At 36.4% G+C, this 24,761-nt stretch overlaps 2 protein-coding genes across 6 annotated transcripts in view; one reads left to right on the top strand and one right to left on the bottom strand.

Annotated features, from left to right (window-relative positions):
- Window positions 1-495: 495 nt before the first annotated feature.
- On the top strand, window positions 496-21,458 carry b3galt1a (UDP-Gal:betaGlcNAc beta 1,3-galactosyltransferase, polypeptide 1a). Of its 4 annotated transcripts, none has more exons than XM_051897468.1 (3): window positions 496-743; window positions 14,513-14,598; window positions 15,900-21,458. In XM_051897468.1, the coding sequence occupies exon 3, from the start codon at window positions 16,729-16,731 to the stop codon at window positions 17,713-17,715; it is 987 nt and encodes a 328-aa protein (XP_051753428.1). In that variant the 5' UTR covers window positions 496-743; window positions 14,513-14,598; window positions 15,900-16,728; the 3' UTR covers window positions 17,716-21,458. The 4 variants fall into 4 exon arrangements, with proteins under 4 accessions (XP_051753428.1, XP_051753426.1, XP_051753427.1 ...); XM_051897466.1 differs by having other exon boundaries at window positions 14,256-14,598; XM_051897467.1 differs by lacking the exon at window positions 14,513-14,598 and adding an exon at window positions 2,254-2,281.
- Window positions 19,942-24,761, bottom strand: part of atp7b (ATPase copper transporting beta) — a 30,328-nt gene continuing 25,508 nt past the window's right edge. For both annotated transcript variants that reach the window (XM_051897463.1, XM_051897464.1), the window contains one exon: window positions 19,942-23,326. In XM_051897463.1, coding sequence (XP_051753423.1) covers window positions 23,083-23,326 — 244 coding nt within the window. In that variant the 3' untranslated portion in view covers window positions 19,942-23,082. The remainder of the gene's footprint in view (window positions 23,327-24,761) is intronic.

Below are 24,761 nucleotides of genomic sequence, written 5' to 3'. Positions count from 1 at the left end.
GACATGACTACTTGACCAGAATCAATATGCCTTTGCAAATGGCTGCTTAAAAGATATTGCGTTATTTACCTTGGAGCAGGTGTCCACCAGTGGCCATTTGGGGATGTAGAGAGACACTTAATCCACAGCATGCACTTTTTTTTAAAAGGAAAAAAATACTACTTGTATGCTTTGTATCCTTGTACATTGGAAAAGCACTTGTCTTAAAAAATGGCGGGTGTGTTTACGAACTGGTTTTTACGGCGGCCTTATAGCGAATGGTGAGTTATGATTATTATTAGGCTACTGTACTTTATATAGATAGATGTCATCTTATATTTTTACAAATTAATGCATTAATATAGGCTACAATAGTTAGAATTGTCATGAAACTTTAATATATTTATAGGCTACATTAACTATCGAAGTGTTATCTGGTAACTTAACAATGAATATTTTACCGTTTACAGTGAAATTAATTCAGTTATCAGCCTTGCCTTATCAAAAGCAGTCGTCATCTTGACCTATGGCTTTGTAGAGAGAGGTTGCAGTATGAAGTGGAGGGTGTAGGTTGTTCAAAATGAGCAGTAGCAGTATGCTGGCACTGGTTCTCCTTCTGCGGGCTGCTGATTGGACAGCGCTCTATAACCCGCTGCAGCGCACCACCTCGCAACCATTCGTCTCGTTCACTACACAGTCCGTTCGCTTTGTGCTTTGCAGACAAATGGCTGGATTTCACCAAGGCAGATAATCTGACCGAAAAGGTAGGTTCGCATTGCCTCGTTTTAGTTTACCGAGTGTGTCGAGCATCTGCGTTTGCAGAGCGTCCTGTTCTTTAAGGTGAGAGGAGCAGTGCTACAGTGAGTCATGTGATGTTATTTTCGGGGTTTTGGGTGAAAGGAGCGATGCATAAAGCGTTCTCTGCGTATATTTTGTGATCTGCTATCAGGAGACTAGCATACATCCATTTTCATCCGTAAATATTATAAAATATAGAGATTATGATAGGCTATATAAATATTGTAATACAAAGTTTAACTATGGCGATTTTAAACGAATTTCAGTTGCTAGTATTATGTTGCTAGTATACAAAATAGACTACTATTATTTTTTTTATAGTATATATTCATTAGATTAATACTTCCAACAGCAGGCTAATACTATCTATTTAATCCATTTAGTATCTATTTAGTTATAAGTAATTATTATTTAAAAACTAGCCTACTAATTCCTTTGCTACTAGTCACTATCCCTCTAGTGACAGGTGACTGTTCAAGTTGTCACTGGTAACAACTGATAAAATGATTTGTATAAATATTCACTACCGACTAGTAGCTTAACTATTGCAATTATTGCTGATACCTATTTCAGTTTTACTGGTAGATCTAATTATTTATCAGGTAATGCTAGTACTTAATCTTTAGTTAGACTGGATCATAGTTTGACTTTTTATAGGGTAATGGCCACACCTTCTCATTAATAATTACCAGAGGTACTAATCACACATTTAAATCCAGTGTAAGTCCAAACACAAATACATCACATCTGTCAGGTTCACTTAGCATTGATTTCAAACCTACAAATATAGTCTCTAAATTAAAATCTCTAAATGAACCAATTTTCCCCTTAAAATTAAAAATAATGTGATGATATAGGCCTATTTTTGTAAGCCAGTCTGGTTCCCTCAACCAAAACCCAATAGGATTTTTCCTTTGACTTTTGGATTATTGCAGTAAATAAGCTTTGTGACCAACAAAACTTTATCATTCTTACACATTTTGTTCATCATGGTAATCTTCATAAATGAACGCAAATTTTAAAGCCTAAATACAATCGGCAGAATTAAAAAGCTATAGGCCACAAATGAAAAGGGATTTAAAGGGATAGTCATCTTACTCAAAAATGAAAATTCTGTCATCATTTACTCACCCTCATGCCATTATAAACCTGTAAAAATGTTTTTGAAATTGGTTCAACATTGTACGGAGCCCCGCATATGACATGCAGGAAAAAAAGTTAATTATGCGCAAGCTTTACTAAGTCGTTCCCTCGATTTGCTAAATCGTGCATGATTTACTATTTCGTTCCCTCGATTCACAAATCGTGCGCATGAGTTAGCAAATCAAGGGAACAAATTATTAAATTGTGCGCACGATTTAGTCTACTATTTTTTTCTTGCATGTCATGTGCGGGGCTCCGTAACATTGGACCCCATTGGCTGTCATTGTATGGGCAAAAAACTCTTTTCAAATGATCTTCTTTTGTGTTTCACAGAAGAAAGAAAGTTTGGAACTAGATAAGGGTGAGTAACTATCCCTTTAAATCAGTGGTGTAGATGCTAGGGCGAGGACAGCACAGGAAAGCAACAAATTGTCAATAGTATAATCAATATTGTGAAGACAGTTTTGTGTTCAAATGAGATCTACACCCTTGCCTGGAGCTTTTTGAAAAGAGCACTGCTATGCATCATATTTTGCAGTTTGAATGGAGGCCATCCTACACACCTGACCTCTGTCAGTCTGTTACTTTTTGTTTAGTGGAGAGAGATTATTTATTTATGAGGCTGTTGGCATGCTCTTATGATTTGGGTGGTTGGCATGCTTTCGATTATGTGCTTTTGGGGATTAATTCTGCTGAGCTAGCAATTACACCCTCCTGCGTAATCAAGAAACTTTCATGGATACTTTAAAGTTGTACTGTAGCTATTTTAAGCGTTCTCATCCCTGTGATCTAGCATGACATTCCAAAAGGTATCTGAGAGCATGACTTAAACTGGACTTTTACAGTAAATATTTAGGACCCTTAATAGCTCATGTCCCTCCCCCTGAGGCCCTGATATAGCACATCTGTCTGAGCTCCTAAGGTCGTTTTTGATAGCACATTTAAAGCAGAATGATGTAATGCATACAGTATTGTGAGTGAGTTACTTTAAAATTATACTTTCTCCATGTTGATCACATCTGTCAGTGTGTTTTTACTTTTATAGTGATATTTCATAGTTATTGTGAAGTAAAAGGTGTAAATTCCCTGATTTTTTCAAGCTGACGAATGAGTTTTACCGCAGCACTGGTAATATAATGTCATTGTATTAGTGTGTGTGTGTGTGTGTGTGTGTGTGTGTGTGTGTATGGTTCTGGTAAACCCAATAATAACCCAAATAATACCAGAAATTTTTGATCTTGTTTGACCATGAGGAAAACAGTTTATAAATCATATTAAATCACATTCTCTTTTTTTTTCTTTTTTTCTTTTTCTTTTTTTTTTTGAAAATGTAAAAATGCAGAAAGTTTTCTGTAAAGGTTGTGTTTAGGAGTAGGGTTAGGGAATAGAATATACAGATTGTACAGTATAAAAATCATTACATCTATGGAAAGTCCCCGTAAAACATAAAAAAACAACGTGTGTGTGTGTGTGTGTGTGTGTGTGTGTGTGTGTGTGTGTGTGTGATTTCTAAGTAGAGCAGCTTCTCTCAGAGCTGAGGGAAAACAAACCCACTTGCATACCAATTATATTTTCTTGTTTAAGCATTTCTTATCCACATAAATATTTAAATAGTGGAGATCTTATTTCTGAAGTGCAGTTGAAACAGTTCTGATGTATATAAAAGCAGTTATTAGACAGAACCCAACATGCTACCAAGAATGTAAAATACATTCATCAGTATTGAGACAGAATGAAAGTGCTCCTGACTAAGAAATGGACTTTGGGGCTAATGTGTTCTATTTTTCATTCTCTGAGGTCATTGTATATTATTCACTAACAATATGCTAAACAATCATACACAATTCTTGCTTTATTCACTTTGTGTTTGACTCCTGTATTTAACAAACTCCCTGGTAAGCCTGGTAACTACATGTAAACATGTAAATGTGTCAGCAGCTATTGATGGAGTTTATATTTATTTATCTCTGATTGTTAGTGTGAGTGTAGCTTTATTTATGGGTCAATGACGTGACGGGTCATTTTTTTGTCCAAAGGCCTTAATAATAATCAAAAACAAAGATATGACATCCAAAGTATGTAAGGTAGTACAACTAGATCTCTTTTATTGAATCCAAAATGTTTTATTTATATTTTGCTACATATAAAGGTATTTTAAAGATTTTGATGTGTCAAAAGGTCATTCGGTTTAACCGTCCAAAGGCCAATACAGCCATTTCATTTGATTAAAATATCTTAAAATGTAATAAATGTATTTATTTTTTTTATTCTGGCATGATTTTATAACATCATATATCAACATAGTGCAAAATGGTATTAAAATTTTGTGTAGAAGTCGTTGCTTTGTTATGAGAAAGAATGTCCGGAAAAATGAATTTCATTGATATCATGCAAAGGGCCACATGGTCATGAAGCAAAGTAACTAACTCTCTCCATGTTTTCATTTGCTCATACGCATGTCCCAAAACATCTGGTCATTCGGTACAACCACTATAAAACATGGAAAATGTTGTAATATTTTAAAAACTTGTACAAAATATAACATGTTTGATTGTCCTAACTAGCTAGCTAGCAAGCTAACTAACTAGCTAGCTAGATATCAGCCTGTTAGCATTGTTTGAAAATATCGTCATTCGGTATAACCAAAAGTGTCATTCGGTAAAACCGAAATTTTGGTTAAACCGAATGACCTTTTGGTGACAAATTTTGTCCATTTTGTAAAAAATGACAAAAGCAGTGTTAATTGATTATAAAAACCACATAATCTCATTGTTAACGCTTAATAAAACTTTAAAATTAATTATATCTCTATTAGGTTTTTTTACACTTTTAAAAACCTTATTCGTCAGTGACCCTTATAGTGCGAGAACCAGAAGTGTGCACCATTCGGAAATTAAATTTAGGACGCTATTTAGATTCTTGTTGATTTCCTAAAACATTAGATGATATAAATAATTGATTTTGTTTGAAAAACCACCTACATGCCTGTATTTGATGTATGGTAATGTACATATTTAATTACACATAATTTAATCTAATTTACCTCAGAGTTTTTAAATGGAGGCACATAATATGAAGAAGACTTAAAGGTGCAGTGTGTAAATTTGTGATGAGACGCAGGCAAAGGTCAAGTTCACAACAAAACAGTTCAGTCCAAATGGAAATCCAATAACAGAAACGAGGAAGGCAGGCAATGGATCATACACGAGAAATAACAGGCAATGGTAAATGAACGCACAGTAAGGCAGGTAAAACTGGCAATACTTCGCAACTACTGTTTGTCATGGCTAGGCTATATGGCTGCTAAACCGGACAACGCTGCAGAGCTAGCAGAGGGAGTGGTTACAGTCAGTACTCGGGTGAAGGCTCCCTCTGCTGGTGTGGCGTTACAAAATTTTAGCGGCATCTAGTGGTGAGGCTGCGAATTGCAACGAACGGCTCAGTCCACCGCTCACCCCTCCGTTTTGAAGCACATAGAGAAGCTACGGTGGCCAACACAGGACAAAGATATCGTCTGAGACAGCAGAGAGTAGCCATCAAGCAATGAGCAGTTTGTCCGTTTAGGGCTACTGTAGAAACATGGCGGCGCAAAATGGCAACTTCAATGTAAGGGGACCCGCGGTGTATGTAGATAGAAATGGCTCATTCTAAGGTAATAAAAACATGATGGTTCATTTTGTAATGAACTACAAAAATAGTTATGTATATTATATTGCATTTCCGTCAATAGATCCTCCTAAATATTACACACTGGACCTTTAAAAAGCTTATGATGCTTATGAAGAAGTCCTTATACAGTATAGCACATTATTAGTACCTTAGCTGCATCCAAATTCACATTTTAGATGTGACTCTGTGTAATTTATGTTGTAGAACAAAAAAAATCTCATTTGGTAACCACAAACCTGATTTTACTGATTTTAAAACTGTTCTAAAATCCCATAGGAATTTCCTGAAGCAAATCCCATGGTGAATTAGCCATCCAGGTTTGGCCTACAAATTGATGCCATGACTATTACAATTAAACATCCTGTGAAACGTGGCCAAATCAATTCAGATTCCAACTCATCAGCTGAATTGAATAATCCTGGAAAGAACATTTTGTCGAATTGGAACACGTGCATTTTTAGAAGGGTTTTAGAGTAATTAGTGTATATCATGTTATATAATTTAATTATATAATGTCTATGTTTCTATTATGTTTTTGTTACTTGTTTATTTTGAATGGACAATATGAATAGAAAAAAACTGTTGAAGCCAGTGCCAGGAAGGATCATACATACGCACACTGCCTCAAGATTTATCATTAGTGAGAGAAGCAGTGCCGGCCATCTGTTTATTGATCAGTAAATCACAGAAAGCCTTACGTTAGCAAACACAATTATACACATGACAAATATGCAGCCATTGAACCGAGAAATATGGTTTAGTCTCCAGCAGACATTATTTACTTTCTTTCATAACAGAATGAGTCAGTCAGACAGAGAGAGAGAGACCAAGATAACACTGGCCATGACTGAGTTGTTTTAATGATCATTTTTCTCACTTTTTATTTTTTAATTAAAAAACAATAAAAGAAGATTTGCCAGTGGAGTAAGAAAAATATATTGAGTACAGTTTTGCTTAAGTATTTATATTTGTTTTAAGATTGTAATATGATTAGATATTTTTACTGGAAAACAAAACAAAACAAAAACTTTTTTTTGTTTTTTTGTGCAGTTCGTTTAGTACAGCTAAATATAGTTATAGTAGCAGTAATTGTCAGTGGAAGCTGACTCAATGTGTGAATCTAATTAAATTACATCTGCCTGAGTCTGAAACATAATCCCCATCCATCAGTATTCAGCTGCCTGTCCTGTTATTTGCCAATAACATGAAGTGTCTGAATTTAAATGTCCAGTTTGTAACAGTTGGTTATGCTGCCAAGACTATCCAGAATATACTGTATATATAAGAACACAAACTATATATCCTCAGTATCTCTTTCCTTCACTCTTAAAGTTCTCACAAAAATGAAAATTTAGTAATCATGGTATTGACTCTCATCCAACTGTCCATGGCTCTTCTATACGATGAAAGAAATTGGAGAATTGGGTGATTGTGCTCCTGTCAGGTCTGTTATGGTTGTTGGTTCACTGTCATGTTTTCATGTCTTTTATTTTGAAGTTTTCTCATTGTCATGTTTCTTGTCATGTCATGTGATTCCATCGCCCCTCATGTGATCGGGTCATGTACTTCTTTTGCTCTATGGGTGCTTCTTAAACGGAAGGCTGCATCCTACCAAAGAACTTATACTGACAAGAAGTGAAACTCAATAGAACGTTCCATTTCAACACCGGCGCCCAGCAGCAGCCCTGCGTTCCCACCATTTTGGGGTGAAAGCGACTCTGCAGTCCACTAGTTTCTATGGCAATATCAGCTGCTCTGTTTAAAAAAAACGTACATTAAACCTAAAATCCAACCTGAATGATGACACCACAGAATAAAATACTATCACTAGTGATCATCAAATCCTTTTAACAGTTTATTTTATGGACTTTGTGTTTAAGTCTTCCACTTTTTTCATAAAACCTTTGCTCTCTAGAAACCCAGTCAGCTTGGGTTAAAATTCTTTGAAGTTCAAGTATTAGCATTATAAACACTGAATTAATACCAACATATGAAATTAAATTAAGGACATGCATCAGAAAAATTGGGAATGTTGGACAATAAATATATAACAGCTTGACAGTAAACTGTTTTTGCAGTGTTGTCTTATATTAATGTACGTTAAAGCAAGACTATGTAAACAAACAAAAAAAAATGAACTAACAAACAAAAAAAACACAGCCACTGTCCAAAAGTGGGAATTATGGGATAACAGACACAGCAATGCATCATGTTCTATAAGGTCATTATGTTTAGCGTGATCCAGGGGATTAAAACGTATATATTTCAGACCTAGTGTAGTAATTTACTATTACTATTACTCCACTAGGTCTGAAATATATATTGTACGTTTTAATCCCCTGGATCACGCTACAGACATGGTGATCTTAACTTTATTAATTAATAATTTATTAATTTACTATTAATAGTAAATATGTAAAGTTGCATAAAATGGAAATATGGAGTATTTAGTAGGCTAACTACGTTACCTCAGATGTGTATGTTGATGGTTGGATTAATTGATAACATAAAACTATATAGGCCAAGACTATACAACATTTACTGTAGGTGTCATAAAATTTACTGAATTTGAGAAATTTTCTATTGCGTTTCTGATTTGGCTGCGAGATTCGCCGATTTTGGGTGCGTAAAATGTGATGGATTCTGAGGACCTCAGGGATGACGTGTTTTTGTAGGCAAAACCCGGAAGCGAGTTAGCATTTTAGGACTTCCGGTTCCATCGCCATAAAGTCTATGGGTTTTTTGAATGGGTTTTTGCTAAATCACCTGAAATAAGGTCTGTGGTTAATAAAGCCTCTGAATATTTTCACGTTTTGATCTATGACATAAAACACACCAGTTATAACCCGCTTGTGATTTTTTTTAAACCTTTATTGTGTCTTAAAAACGGCGGTTGCTAACAAATTGCTAAAACTGACTACTTCCTTTGGCGGGGACTTTAGACGTCATCATGACAAAAAGGACATTTGGACAGCATTTCTCATGAAAAGTGGATAAGTATTCATACACAGAGCAGATTATAATCAGCGGGCATGTTTTTAAAGAAAGTTGTTTTTTAAATAAAGTTTGAGGAAGCTTGGTGGTGGTGACGTTGATCCGCGACCATGGTGTGCTGTAGTCCGTTTATAGCCTACTGTTAGCTTTTTATATCTGACCACTTTATTTAGGCTTCAAAATGTATAAATGTTGTGTTAACTTGTAAAGGTTATCTTGATAGACAAAATGTGTAAGTTTCATAACCCTTTGTTAAACACAGAGCTTATTTTTTGCGATTTTCCAAAAGTCTATGGGAAAAATGCATAGGCTTTCAATCGAGAGAACCCGTGCGCCGCTAACGCCGGGTTGGCCTACAAAAACATGTCATTCCTGGGGTACTCTATTGTCCAGTTGGCATTTTCACCCCAAAATGGCGGCCGACCTACCAAAGCGCCACCTAGTGGCTGTTACCTAAAAACCATCAGAGTTGCGCCTCTTGGGTTCTATACTCTTTGATCCTACCGAGACTGCTTCCTTCCTAGTCCAGTCCTTCTGAGGCTTGTAAGTAAGTGTCCTCCTCAGCATTAAACACTAGAATGAATAGTAAGTGTGCATGGCTGCGTCACACACGTTCCTGCCCCCACGGCACGAAAGTACTATTAAAACTTAATTCTGAAAAATACTATGCATTACAAATCTTTATATTAACTGGCTTTCTATTAATGCAATACAGTGAATGACAGCCGTCTGCGGTCTCCCAGTGGCTTACATTAGTGTTCATTGATTAATTCACAGCAAAACAAAAGATAACATCTGTGCTTTCATGTCTGAAAGCATAATTTTTTTCTTACATTTCTTAATAAACTCAAGTACTCAAGTAACAAGCTCAGTACCGACTCATTTTCCGTCATTTTATTTACGTGAATTGGAATGTGTGCAAAGGATTGTGGGTGATTTAGGCCGCAAAGGATATATCCGATGTGTCCTTCATGCCTAAACAAAGGACGTGAAACGAAGGCTGCCTTCCAAGGATCCTTCAAATTGAGAACACCCTATGTGTCTTTCTTTCATTGGTGCATTGTTTAATCACTTCCAGGTGTATCTTGTCACTAGTCTTTGTGTATATATAGCCTTCATGTTTCCATTGTGTCTTGTTTAGCTTTGCTTCGTGATACTGATGTTGGTGAGTTTGTTTCCTGTTCATGCTCAAGTCAAGTCTTTGTTTATTTTGTATTTGTTTATGTTTTGTTTAAATAAACTGCACATGGGTTTGCACTACTCACCTCCAGAGGACTTATGTGATTTATATTATATTATATTATATTATATTATATTATATTATATTATATTATATTATATTATATTATATTAGTCAGTCCACTCAATGGTAAAATTAAATAAAATTTATTTGTCTGAAATTGCGTTCCAGGGTCGTCTCTCTTATATAATACAATAATACATATTCATTTATCATTGAACAAAGATTTTCAAAGTTGATTGCATACGCAAATGAACAGATTATCATAAAGCCTCCTACTTTTATCATATGTACACTTTCTGGTTCATCTTCATCCACATTGGTCTTCCTCAACATCCCATAATATGCCCACCTGACATACGCAAATATTTTTTTAATTGGCAACATTTTATTTGACTCCCTAGACTCTTCCCAGGCCTACTGACCTTGACTACAGAAAGCAACATTATTCAGTTGTTTCTCACAGCATTTGCAGATTAAAACATGAAACATATGTCTTCTGCCAAGAGTGTGATGGAAGGAGGGGGCCTGTGCTAAGTAGTTATCTGAGGCCTTGCATTTGAGTGCCTCAGATAACTTACAACATCTACATATTTTTCAGGCAAAATCTAATCCTTACATGTATGCCATAACCTTCGTCGGGCAGCGACCTGCTTCAGTTCGTCCCCTTACCTTCTTAAACATTGCGTCGCCTGTCAATGACGTCATATCCGCGTTACCCTTGATTTCTGTAAAAACCGCGGAAACACCGAAAACTCTTTATGTATATGTTATGTGTTTTATTAGACAGGTGAACAACTGTTTGGATACTTTATCGACAGAAAAATAATCATTATATAGTTTAACACGGTTAGTTTTATTGTTTGAATCTCTTGTTTTCTTGATTTACCGTGAGTACCATGTTTTCACCATGCCTTAGAGACAACACTGTTTTGTCAAGTGGCTAACATAGCATAATCAAAAAGAGCTTTATTTGTAGTAATGGTAATACAGCATTTTTGTCACCATACAGTATATTTTAAAATTAATTGCATTCCATTTAGCAGCACAAGTCATCCAGCTTTTATTAATATGTTATTCTAATATTGATCTAGCTTACTGCAGTGTACAACAAGTGTCTCATAGCAGCCGCCGAGCGAATACAGAGTAATGTTATTACAACTTTCAACACATTCAAATGTATTTTAGTATGATTGTTTTGACCAAATAAAACATTGTTGCGTTAAAACAGCGTAAGCGACCTCTAGCGGTGAAACATGCATACTGTGCCTTTAAGAAAGAGTCATGAAAGTATATTCTCTTTAAGTACATTTAAAGGGTTAGTTCACCCAAAAATGAAATTTCTGTCATTAAGTACTCACCCTCATGTCGTCCCAAACCCGTAAGACCTTCGGAACACAAATTAAGATATTTTTGATGAAATTCGAGGGTTTCTGAAGCATACATATGCAGCAACGTCATTGCACTTTTTGAGGTCCAAAAAGGTATTAAAGACATCGTTATGTGACTACAGTGGTTCAACCTTAATGTTATAAAGCGACAAGAATACTTTTTGTGTGCAAAAACAAAACAAAAATAACATCTTTAACAATTTGTCATATGCAGTTGACGTAGTGAACACAGTTCAGCGCTTCCGTGTTTACGTCTGAATGTGCTCAGTATTATAAATATATATATATATATATATATATATATATATATATATATATATATATATATATATATGGTTAATGACCCACAAACATATTCATGCATACTGTATGCAAATTTACTGTTGCTAGAGAGAGACACACAAACATTCATAGGGGTGATGCTATACTTAGTTTTGTCCAAGTACAATGTTGAAGGTTAATCACTATGCTCAGAACTGTTTGACTGGGTGCCCCATGGCAACAGCAGAGTGTCCCATGGCAACAGAAGACAGATGCTTTATTCCAAAAACCAAAATGGAACCATCACTTGAAAATAGAATACCAAACGAAAGACTGGAGCATCAAGATAGAGGTTACATATGATTGTGACTGGCAAAATTGAAAAGAATCGAAGTTTGTAAGTGTGCATGCATGTGTGTGATCATCCATAAAACACACACACATGTTGGGTTTTCATGTTTTGTGAGGACTTTCCATAGATAGTGATTTTTTATACTGTAGATTCTATCCCCTAACCCTACCCATCTCAGAAAACTTTCTGCATTTTTACATTTTCCAAAAAATCACTTTATATTTATCACTTAATATTGCCATCTTTGTGGGGATGTTTTGTCCCCATAATGTAGGGTTTACTAGGACCATACACACACATTTATTCCAGGAAAAAGTACAGACTTGCTAAATCAGTATGTAATGTGTATCACTGCAGAGGTTGTTCTTTAGCTGTGGCATTTGCAGTATTTGCATGTATCTGACCTTTTAAAAGAAAAGGAAAGGGAGGCCGGTGTTGATCTGATGCAAAGAAGGGGGAATCAAGATGAAGAAAATATTCTGTTTGTATAGTGGAGACTCTTGTATACCCAGTCTTATTTTTAGGACCAAAAACCCATCATTCTATCTATAAATCAACCAGCCTTTTCATTCTGCCCTCTCTCTCTCGGTTGTGGCTAGAATGGATACAGCTATGGCCAGAAGTGACGCAAGACCTTGCAATAAAATAACAATAAATTATATTTGCTACTTATCAGATTGTGTTTCATTAACATCTACTACACCCACCCCAAACCTAAACCTACCTACAATAATGCAAATGCAGTAATTAATTGTTGTTCAGCCTGACAAAAAATTATGCAATATTGATGTGCTCATGCCAGGTAAGCTCTGGTAGGACAATCTGGCCATAGTTGTATCCCTTCTAGCCCCAACCCTCTCTCTCTCTCTTTCTCTCTCCCAGAGTCCTCTGCTATTTCTACCTACATTTGTTACACCTAGTAATAAACATGTTAACAAATGCCTGTAACCACCTTCCTGATTTGACAGGTAGACCTATATTAGAAAGTGCTGTCTGATGGTCTGTCTGTCTGTAAAAACTGTAATATTTTGAAATATTATTACATTTTAAAATAAATGTATTCTATTTTATTGTATTTTAAAATGTAATTTATTCCTGTAATGGCAAAGCTGAATTTTTAGCGGCCATTACTCCAGTTTTCAATTATAAAAAGATGTGCACACTTATGCGGTTAATTTTGTCAAAATATTCTCCATGTTTGTCCCTGGACCTTTATGTTAATTCCTGTCCCGAGTGCCACGTTTGTAGTTTGTTGTAGTTTTTCCCGGTGATTAGTACCTGGTTGTTTCCAGGTGTGTTTTGTTAGCTCGTTAATCTCGGTGTATACCCCTGTGCTTCATCTGTTGGTTGTTGTCCTTCCATGGACATTGTGTATAGAAGTTTTCTGTTTTATCTCTCTGTTTTCTTGTGTTTCCTGGTTGTGACCTTTGTTTATTTCATTAAAGTAAAGCTGCATTTGGATCTGTCTCTCATAGATTTCTGAATCTGCCTGCACATTACAATTTAAAGTTTTTCACTTTTACATTTGAATTGGTTTTCTGTAGCATTGCATAGGTAGTCATTTTTCCATTAAATTCTAATGTTCTAATTTGATTCATGTTTGTTTAATTTTTTTACAACGCAAAAACCTGCTGTTTTAACGGGTGTATAGACATTTTATATGCACTGTATATATGTTAAATTACATTTAATTATTAAATGTAAGACTGTTTTATCCAAAGTGACTTAAATTGCATTCAATGTGTACCGCTTTATTATTCAAATATTGGAACAAAATATTTTATTTATTGACATTGTTATTGGTAGATATTTAAACTGAAAAAATTCAGAATATTAACAAAAACTATAATAGTACTGTGTATCAATGATACTAAAATAACACTGGTGTGGCAAATTATGCCTGGTCTCTTATGTGCTGAAGATGCTTTATACTGACTTATACAGAAAACAGTGGCCCAGTCACTCTTGTATCTAACCAAGGTTAATCGAGGTTCATAGAAACATTACCAACAGGCCAGAAAAAAGGATGAGTCACTTTTCTCTCCCAAGTGAGGTTCAGAGGGAGCGGAGGGGCCCGCAAATCGCCTCTGGCTCTGCTGTTGGAATCCTTCCCAGACAATTGCTGCTGATGTTGTTTGTTTGTCGTCTTTTGTGTCTTCAGGTGCAAAATATCTGCTGAAGTGCAATTTTGTAATAGAGACAGATAGATCTTTTCACCAGGTCTGCCTTTAGTTTACAGGCCCACCCGTAATACCAGCACCATCTGTTTATGTGTATTTTTGTGGGGGATTTCATTAAAAAGTATTCTTTTTAAATTTGCAATTTATTATTGTTCATATATATATATACACACACACACACCAATCAGGTATAATATTATGACCACCTTCCTAATATTGTGTTGGTTCCCCTTTTGCCGACAAAACAGCCCTGACCCGTCGAGGCATGGACTCCACTAGACCCCTGAAGGTGTGCTGTGGTATCTGGCACCAAGATGTTAGCAGCAGATCCTTTAAGTCCTGTATATTGCGAGGTGGGGCCTCCATGGATCTGACTTGTTTATTCAGCACATCCCACAGATGCTCGATTGGATTGAGATCTGGGGAATTTGGAGGTTAAGTCAACACCTTAAACTCATTGTTGTGCTCCTCAAACCATTCCTGAACCATTTTTGCTCTGTGGCAGGGCGCATCATCCTTTTGAAAGAGGCCACAGCCATCAGGGAATACCGTTTCCATGAAAGGGTGTACATGGTCTGCAACAATGCTTAGGTAGGTGGTGCGTGTCAAAGTAACATCCACATGGATGGCAGAACCCAAGGTTTCCCAGCAGAACGTTGCCCAAAGCATCACACTGCCTCCGCCGGCTTGCCTTCTTCCCATAGTGCATCCTGGTGCCCATTTTTCCTGCTTCTAACACATCAACTTTGAGGACAAAATGTTGACTTGCTGCCTAATATATCCCACCCACTAACACGTGCCGTGATGAAGAGATAATCAGTGTTATTCACTTCACCTGTCAGTGCTCATAATGTTATGCCTGATTGGTGTGTGTGTGTGTGTATGTATGTATTTATATAAAATTACATAATGTGCCAATTAGTATCAGTGAATTTTAGTCTTTTATAGTTAAAAAAGGTCTTTATAATATACTGACAACCACCGTAAAAATGCAGGTGGTAATGAGAGTCATACGTAAGGGAAATACTAATATATAGATATATAGTACATGGTGTCAAACACACAAATACAAAACACCATAATGGTAACGCTAAAATAACGCAATAAACATTAATTTAACAATGTCTAAAGCCGGGTGCACACTGTGCCATTTATATTAGTCCTTTACGATTGTTGCTTGTCAGACCTCATGTCACACTGTGGGATCTCAGCTGTCATTTATGTCAGACTCGTTAAAAACGGACGCGCGCATGAAAACTTGTCCGGTGTTTTACCTCATCAACCCACACTCGGTGACAGTGAGCTGCATTACACGCGGGACTGAAGTGGTGGCTAACAAAGAAATCTCTACCGTAAATTTTGATAATGGCTTGTCTTGAAAAACGACAATTTGACGTTTGTCGTTGGAGAAGTCACACTGCAGGACTGTGCGCCAAATCTTCTGACACTGACGGAATTTCGTCTGAGGTAAAATTTGATCGCAACGGTCATTAATCGGCTGTCGGTGAACATGTTATACTGACGATCAAAAACTACAGATTTTAGGCTAGGATTATAGGAATCTTTTAGGATTTGCAAAATTTGTCTCAGATGACCAAATCGTGGCCAAAATCACACAGTGTGAACCCGCCTTTATTCGAACAAATTTATTTGTGCATAGTTTATTTTAGTAAGTATTGTATTTATTGAATTATCTGTCTAATAAATCAGATGCAGTACAGTAACTGGAGAACCTAATATGCTGAGAGGGCTAAAGATAGAATGATGATCATGTGATATCAGTACATTGTGTGTGTGTGTGTGTGTGTGTGTGTGTGTGTATACACACAGTACATACTGTATAACATTCAGATTCATTTACATTTTCTCTGTTTTTCTGTTTTCTACTTTAGATTCGCTTTTAGCATAAAAGTGGGCTCTGGGAAGACAAACACCCCTCAAATGCAAAGAGGACAGCTTGGCTTTCTGTGACCTACAGACAAAGAGACATCCTGCTGCACCTGACCTGAGAAGCATCTCTGTCCACTGCTTTATGCTTTATTAATGATGTCGGAACAGACGCAGTGCAGCTATGACCCACAGTGATTAGAAGGTCAATCATAAGAAAGTGGATGCAAATCTCAGAAGATCGGAATAGTGTAGAAGCTTCTAGAAACATCTAGAACAGTGGTTCTTAATCATTTTAACTCAAAGGCCCCCATGACAATGCTTTCTTGTTATTAATCTTTTTTATAAATAAACAGAGATACTTACTGATACTTATTAAAATATATATGATTTCTTGATTTTTATGTATTTTTAAGCATTTTAATAAAGTTAGATTATTTTAATTTATTAATTATTACAATAATAATATATTAATTTGAATAATTTTATCCCTTGGACGTTTGCTGATGCCCCTAGTGGGTCCCATCCACCTGGTTGAGAACCACCGATCTAGAATGAGAATGAGTAAAGAGAACGCCGCCTTTGTCCTTTATCAATAACTGCATATGAAAGAACATTAATATCCATTTAAATAACAAGAGATGATCGGTGGCATTTGGTACGTGAGGAATATTTGAGTAATGTTTGTGTTTCCAGAACGAATGCTTCTAAACAAAACTAAACCAGCACTGACATCAAAAATGGATGGTTTGTGCTCATTTGAGCGATGTTTTCCAAATAACTACACGTGATTGGCCTGTGGGCTGATTGGCAGGTGATCCAGCCAGTGACGAGATGCCATCCAAGGTGTCATGCCTGTATTTGCTGACTGTGGTCTGCTGGGCCAGTGCTCTGTGGTATCTCAGCGGCTCCCGGCCCTCAACCACCTACGTGGGTCAGATGACCTTCATTCGCAAACCGCTCCCGCGGCTCTCGAAGAACGACACGTTCAGCAATATCCGCACGCGTACGCTGAACCCACACAATTTCAAGTTCCTCATCAATGAACCCAAAAAATGTGAAGGCACGACGCCCTTTCTTGTCCTCCTCATCAGCACCAACCACAAGGAGTTTGACGCCCGGCAGGCGATCCGAGAGACGTGGGGAGATGAGAACATATTCGTCGATGTTCGCATTGTGACGCTGTTTCTTCTCGGGTACAACACTGAACCTGTGCTCAACCAGATGGTGGAACAAGAAAGCCAGATCTTCCATGACATCCTAGTCGAGGACTTTGTGGATTCCTACCACAATCTGACCCTGAAGACTCTCATGGGGATGCGGTGGGTGTCCTCATTCTGCCCAAATGCACAGTACGTCATGAAAACAGACAGCGATATATTTGTCAACATGGACAATTTAGTGTTTAACCTGCTGAGACCCAATGCCAAACCAAGGCGCCGCTTTTTCACTGGTCACGTGATAAATGGAGGACCCATACGTGATGTTCACAGCAAGTGGTTCATGTCTAGAGATCTCTACCCTGATAGCAGGTACCCACCTTTTTGCTCTGGGACTGGATACGTCTTCTCCGGAGACATGGCAGAGCTGCTCTATAAGACCTCCCTACATACGAGACTCCTACATCTGGAGGATGTGTACGTGGGACTGTGCCTGCGGAAACTAGGCATTCAGCCGTTCCAGAACAATGGATTCAATCACTGGAAAATGACCTATAGTCTGTGCCGATACCGAAAAGTGTTGACTGTACATCAGATTTCACCAGAGGAGATACTGAGAATATGGAACGATATGTCCAACAAGAAACATCTCAAATGCTAACAAATAGTTTAGGAATATGTTGAGCCAATATGTGATACTGAAAACAAGTTGGTATTAACAAGACTATTTAAGGCTTTTCACATTTGAAATATGTGTTAATCCTGGGTCATTCTAAACCCTGGGTAATCTTGGTTCATGTTTAACAATTAATCCTGGGTATTCATAAGCTGATGTTTCACACTAAACCCATTCCTAAACCCTGAGTTAACATTCTTATTTGCATATTTGCTGTGTCAGTGTCATTGATTGGGCGAACGCTGCACGTGACCTGTTTACATAAAGGCTCTAGTGTTGCACATCCTCATACTATATATTATTGACTGTAATATCAAGTTTGTCCTGAATGGATTGTTCAAACTATAAAGGTAAAAATGAAACTGTCTCTTCTTAACTCGAATTGGCATGTTTTCTGTCACCATTTTACATTTTTCCCCTCAAAAACATAGCCTACTCTTTATACAGTGTCTCGTGCGGTTTTTCTGTGGCTGTACAAAGCATTTGAATATGAGGCACACAATTGGCTGTCTGTTACTAAGCATCTAGCCATAACTTTGTAACACTGCTTCATTTCACACTACACATTTGGCACCGCAATGCAGTTAAAGGGTTAGTTAAATTCTGTCATTAATTACTGTCATTAATTCTGTCAAATTAAAATTCTGTCATTAATTACTCGTGTCGTTCCACACCCGTAAGACCTTTGTTCATCTTTGGAACACAAATTAAGATATTTTTGATAAAATCCAACGGCTCAGTGAGGCTTGCATTCCCAGCAAGTTAATTTAGACTTTTAAACCCCAGAAAGCTACTAAAGACATATTTAAAACAGTTAATGTGACTACAGTGGTTCAATCTTATTGTTATGAAGTGACGAGAATACTTTTTGTGCACCAAAATAACAAAATATCAACTTTATTCAACAATATCTAGTGATGGGTGATTTCAAAACACTACTTCATGAAGCTTCGAAGCTTTACGAATCTTTTGTTTCGAATCAGTGGTTCAGAGCATGTATCAAACTGCCAAAATCACGTGAACCATTGAAATTTCTAAACACTTATGAGGTAATGAAGCCTCGTTTACTGAAATCGTGTGACTTTGGCAGTTTGCTGTCACGCTCCGAACCACTGATTCGAAACAAAAGATTCGTAAAGCTTCAGAAACCAGTGTTTTGAAATCGCCCTTCACTAGATATTGTTGAATGAAGTTGTTTTGTTTTTTGGCACACAAAAAGTATTCTCGTCGCTTCATAACACTAAGACTGAACTACACATGAACTGTTTTAAACATGTCTTTAGTAGCTTTCTGGGCATTTGAAAGTGTTAATTATCTTGCTGGCAATGGAGGCCTCACTGACCCATCGGATATTATCAAAAATATCTTAATTTGTGTTCTGAAGATTAACGAAGGTCTTACGGGTGTGGAACGACATGAGGGTGAGTAATTAATGACAGAAATTTTTATTTTTGGGTGAACTAACTCTTTAACACCACAAAAGTGGTGATAACCCTGTTCCAGAGCAGGGTTTCATAACCCCACTTCTAAATTACAAATCTGAAACTTTCTTTTACCCAGGGTTAAAAGCGGGTTTAGAATGACGTTAACCCGGGGATAAGTGCAGTGTGAAAAGCCCTCTTGTGATCCTCCGATGTCAGTCTGTAGAGCAATATGCACTGGGTCAAACTGGATTCACAAGTTATTTGCAGTGGTTATAATGGTTTTAAACAGGGCCTTGCATCTTTACAAACATTATTCATATACCAAGTCGCTGTGAATCGCTTTATATTAATAGTACCAACTTTCAAAGGAACTCAGTATTATATAAGAAATAGCAGTGAAGTATTTACTATGCCAAATGTCTGCTATAAACTACATTTATTCTTAAAATGAATGATATCTAGATTAACCCACAATAATGCATATTTATGTGTAGTTAAAGTCTTTGCAAAGCAGTAGAGCTCAGTTCTATATCGGTGAGTAAGAACATTATTTTCTTTTGTTTAGGTTACAATGAAATGATGCAAAAATAGATGGTATATACACTTTAATTTTGCATGCAATAGTCACTTTCTAATTCTTTTCTTAAAGGGGTTGTATTCTTTTATCATGATTTTTATCGTTCATTTTTTAATAGTATATTTTATTGTATTATTTTTATGTCATTTGTTTTTTTTAAAATATATATTACTGTACTTAATTTACTTTTGTTTTTTGTCTTTTTATATGAATATTTTGTCCCCTGAGGTTTAACATGACTATTTTCCTCTTTTTTACTCTTATAATTAATTGGTTCTGAAGGTTACAGTATGTTTTAATAGTACAACTGACATTTTATTTAAAATAAATGAACATTTAATTGCTCATGATGACCCCTCTTTCCATAAGGAGCTATGCAATACTCCAAGCAATCTGGCTAAATTTGAGAATCTGAGCAGCATGCTTAAACCAGTAATCCAGTAGCCCCATATAATAACACTGGGCCAGAAATGTGAACTTTTCACTTTTACAAATAGTATGTACTTTGTATTTTTGACAACCATGTTGAGTCATTATGTGCTGCATTACTGCATATTTAGCCATGTGATTGTACTGCTGGTGGATGAATGAAACAGGACGGGGATGAAAACTGTCTTGTATTGTAATAATGTAACACAAATTACATATAGCACATATAAGGCCATGCTGGGACCATGCACTTTATTTTGTATCTGAAAACTCATGGACTGGCTCGTTTTACACTGCTAACTGTATATTTAATAAACATATCCACTTTTTCTAAAATAAAAGTGTCACTGTAAAGGTTCCTGTACATTATGATACATATGTAATCTGGACACAAAATGTCAGATAATTGTACAACTCATTGAGAGAACATGCATTTAAACATGCCTTCAACTGAATGTTTAACATACTAACTACAGTTATTTTTTTATTTTTTTTTTTTTACTATCGCTTGGACCACTTATTTAATACTTGGGTCACTGTTTCAAAAGCTCCTCGCGTGGTGAGCACAGCAGCAGTCAACGTGGGCTAAACTGTGGATCATTTATCATTGCTTTGACACTGTAATATGCCATTTAATCATAGTAAACTTTAAATATGTTAAAGTATCCAATCAAATCAAAGTCAATCAATTTCTAAAAACAATGCTTATCAAGTTGTTTTACCAGGTGGTGCTAGTCACAATCCAGCCATATCCTTTCCATTTGTCAACTGTTCAACATTACTGACACCTTTTGGCCAAGCAATGCCAAATCAACCTTGTACTGTACAAACAGATCAATCCATCAATCCATTTCGCCATATCCATCAATCCAATCCAAACCAAACCAAACCACCAGAGAGCAATGTTAAATAATCTGATCTAGTAAGACAATATATGCTGTTAGAAATTGTTCCCACAATTTTACCAATGTAAGGGTGCTTACTGTATTCATTATTGGAAACTGGCTTCTACCTTCTGCCATTAGAAGTATAAAAAAAGTAAGGTTATTTTAAAGAAAACAAGCGATAAGTATTTTTTAGTACAACAGTAAACTGGTTCTGTTTATATAATAATTTTGCTCATTACATTAACTTAATATTGTGTGTAATTTCAACTCAAATTTTATTGTTATTATTTTATTAAGTTGTAGTAACTTAATGAAATTGTCTTGATAACTTTGGATATTGGGCAGTGGAGTTTTAGTTCCCAGCATGCTTTGCATAGGACTGGATAAGGAAAATAAATGGTGAAATTGTTATTTTTGTTTGTTTGTTTTTTTTAGTGAAGGGAAAGACATGTTAGTGTTTAAAGGGGTGGTTCATTGCGATTTCACTTTTTTAACTTCAGTTAGTGTGTAATGTTGCTGTTTGAGCATAAACAGTATCTGCAAAGTTACAGCGCTGAAAGTTCAATGCAAAGGGAGATATTTTCTTTTAAAGAATTCTTTTTAAGGACTACAACAAACGGCTGGTAGGGACTACAACAAGCTTCTTCCCGGGTTGGTGACATCACTAACCCTAAAATTTACATAAATTCCACCCCCGAGAACAAGCAACAAAGGGGTGAGGCCATTTTACTGCATTACAGTACGTAACACAAATGCAATAGCATGTCATAAAAGCAAGATGACAAAATGACAAGTTATAACCGTAATTAAACTAAACTATACCTGTTCTATCTTCATGCAGCATATATTCTCTGGCTTTGTAGGATCTTACAACAGTTCCCACACGAGTGATTTATAGATTATCATAACAGAATATGCTAACTCCACATCAGCTACATAAATTCATCAATTAACCGTTCAGAAACGTCCTGTTGCATTCAAAATGTCGTCACTTCTTCTTGAGTCTCTGACTCCGTTTTGAACATAAAAGGCTGAACAGTTTCTGACATTTTCAGTGAGTCTGTGTGAGGTAATGTGAGGCGCTGCTAAGTGCTAACAGGAGCTTCTTAAACTGCCCCATTTTGAGAGCAGCAGCTCATTTGCATTTAAAGGGACACACACAAAAACGAAGCATTTTTGCTCACCCTCAAAAAGTTGACATGCTATAAAAAATGATCTGTAGGGTATTTTGAGCTATAACTTCACATACACACTCTGGGGACATCGGAGACTTATAAGATCTTGTAAAAATGGCATTATACCACCCCTTTAATGCTGTTATGTTTAACATTTAAAAGAGTTTCTGTTATGTTGAAGTTTTTGTGGTTACCATTGTGCTGAAGAGTAGATACATAAACTACATTGACTCTATAAACAATGTGTTAATGCCAGTGACAAGTAATATCTTACTTGTTCATTAAAATGACATGCTAGATAAGTTACATTTAGCATGTGCCATGATAGCAGTGGATTTTAAATGAAAGAGATAACATTAATTGGTTCCAGGACTACAACTCAAGTAACTGGATGGGGATTTTCTTTGAGTAATCAACTTAAAAAAATGTGTTTATGCTACAAATTTTTAAGTTCCTCTAACTCAGTGTAGTTTATTGGTTAAACATCATTTTATTCAGAGTTGTCATAACTAAAAAAAATGATGCAAACTGTTGCGTTGATTTTTTTTTTTTTTTTTATTGAGTCAACGCATTCTTTTTTAATATGTGATTTAAATTAAAAAGGGTAAAATTGGTGGTAGCAAAAATCATGGTGAATCAACTCGAACCTGTTGCAAAATCAGCATGCTTGCGCCTGATTCCTATTAAAATAACTATATTTCATCTGCAAAAAACAGTAATTGCAGCAACAATATCAAAAATCTGTAATTGTAAAATTATACAAAATTTTCATTTATAAAATTGTATATTTATATGTCGTTCCATGATAAAATATTTCCAGGCAACTGTCATCTGATAAAGTCTACTCATGACTAGTTGCTTTACACAATGCTTCTTCCTATAGTGCTGTGTTGTGTTGTGGAGGTGTGGGAGGAGTTTGATTTCATGAAGGAGGGGCCTGATCCTGAATGGCTCCGTCTGTGTCTGTCGAAACTTCGGCGGAATGAAAGAGGGCTACAGCGGTGGTTTTCCATTCCTACGTGGGTGCTGACCTGAGATGGACTCAGACTGAGCTTATGACTCTGAGCTCTGGACTCGTACTCCTCTACTGATGTCTTCTTGTAGCTAAAAGAGAGACAAAGAAAGATATTTACAGTGTCGAAGTGTCATGGGAAGGCTAATAGGAAAGCTGGATGAGCTCTGTTCCAAAACCTACTAAGTGCAACATGGGCAGCTACCCTCCAAGGCAGTATCCTAACTGAAATGGAGCATAATAAATTTGAATTATTGTTCATCATGTAAAGTGCACCGGAAGCCTTTCACATTCAGGTTGAAAATGGCTGTGTCTGCTTTTATGTTAAAAATGTGGTGATTACCGTAATTTCGAAATGACAACACGTGAGGTTCTACTCAAAGCTGTTCTTTTTATGCTTTTACAAGTTTGGAATCTCATAATTATGGTAATTCATGCCGTGAACGCACCTAAAGTTCCTAAAAAGTGAAGCCAAAGCATTTCAATCGCCATCTGGTGGCTGGCTGCAGTATAAGTCATAAACCCCGCCCTCTCCATGTAATTGAATGGGACGTGAGCCAAACTAAAAAATCCAGTTACGCTTACATACAGACATATGTTGAAGTGTTCGTTTTTCCAGTAAGTTTGGTTTAAGTCAGTTATGTGATGCTATAAAAATGCTGTGCATTTGAGTTCCATCTCAGGATCACTACTGAGCAGAGTCGGGCTCCAAATGACATAATCGGCAATGACCGTTTCTGGGATATTTTGGCTTCATTTTTCTACATTGGAAGGAAGTGGAAATGCATCATCCGTCTTTTTTTACAGTTTAAGTCATACCTCAATGATTGTGAGCAGTTTGTTGCCATGGGTGGTTTTAGGTCTGAGGTTGATGTTGTGCAATCTGGCGTCCCTCAGGGATCAATTTTGGGTCCTCTGCTTTTTCATATCTATGTTTTCCCACTTTGCCACTTTGAGATCACTTGGTCTAAAATTTCATTTTTATGCAGATGATACTCAGATCTACATACATTTTAAACCTAAAGAAATTGTGCCTGTTGATTTTCTTTCAGAATGTGGCCTATTTCTAAGATGAAAGAATGGATGACAGAAAATTTTCTTTGTCTCAACAGTGGAAAAACAGAGATTATGCTTGTTGGTTCACCCCACCAACTATGCAAAGCTGGGTCGGTCACTCTAACTCTTGATGGTTCAAATGTGGAGTTTCAAACAAAATTGAAGAATCTGGTGGTAATTTTTGATGCTAATTTAACATTTGAGCCACATGTCCAAAATACTGTTAAAATTTCTTTCTTCAATCTTAGAAATATTGCCAGAATGCTGTCTTTTACTGTTGCTGAGAGACTGATAAACACTTTTGTGTTTTCACGTATTGATTACTGTAATGCCTTGTTGGTTGGGGTGTCAAAAGCTACCTTAAACAAATTGCAGGTATAGTGCAAAATTCGGCTTCTAGAATCCTTACTAGAACTAGGATAAGAGATCATATTACTCCCATTTTGGAGTCTTTGCATTGGCTTCCAGTCA

This window comes from Ctenopharyngodon idella, chromosome 6, assembly GCF_019924925.1.
Source record: "Ctenopharyngodon idella isolate HZGC_01 chromosome 6, HZGC01, whole genome shotgun sequence".
Lineage (NCBI taxonomy): Eukaryota > Metazoa > Chordata > Actinopteri > Cypriniformes > Xenocyprididae > Ctenopharyngodon > Ctenopharyngodon idella.
Note: the sequence above shows the minus strand (reverse complement) of the source record. Positions and strands in the feature narration are given on the sequence as shown.

Bases quoted from the DNA above. Each gene is read 5' to 3' on its own strand.
- b3galt1a (XM_051897465.1), top strand. From the start codon at position 16,729: ATGCCATCCAAGGTGTCATGCCTGTATTTGCTGACTGTGGTCTGCTGG.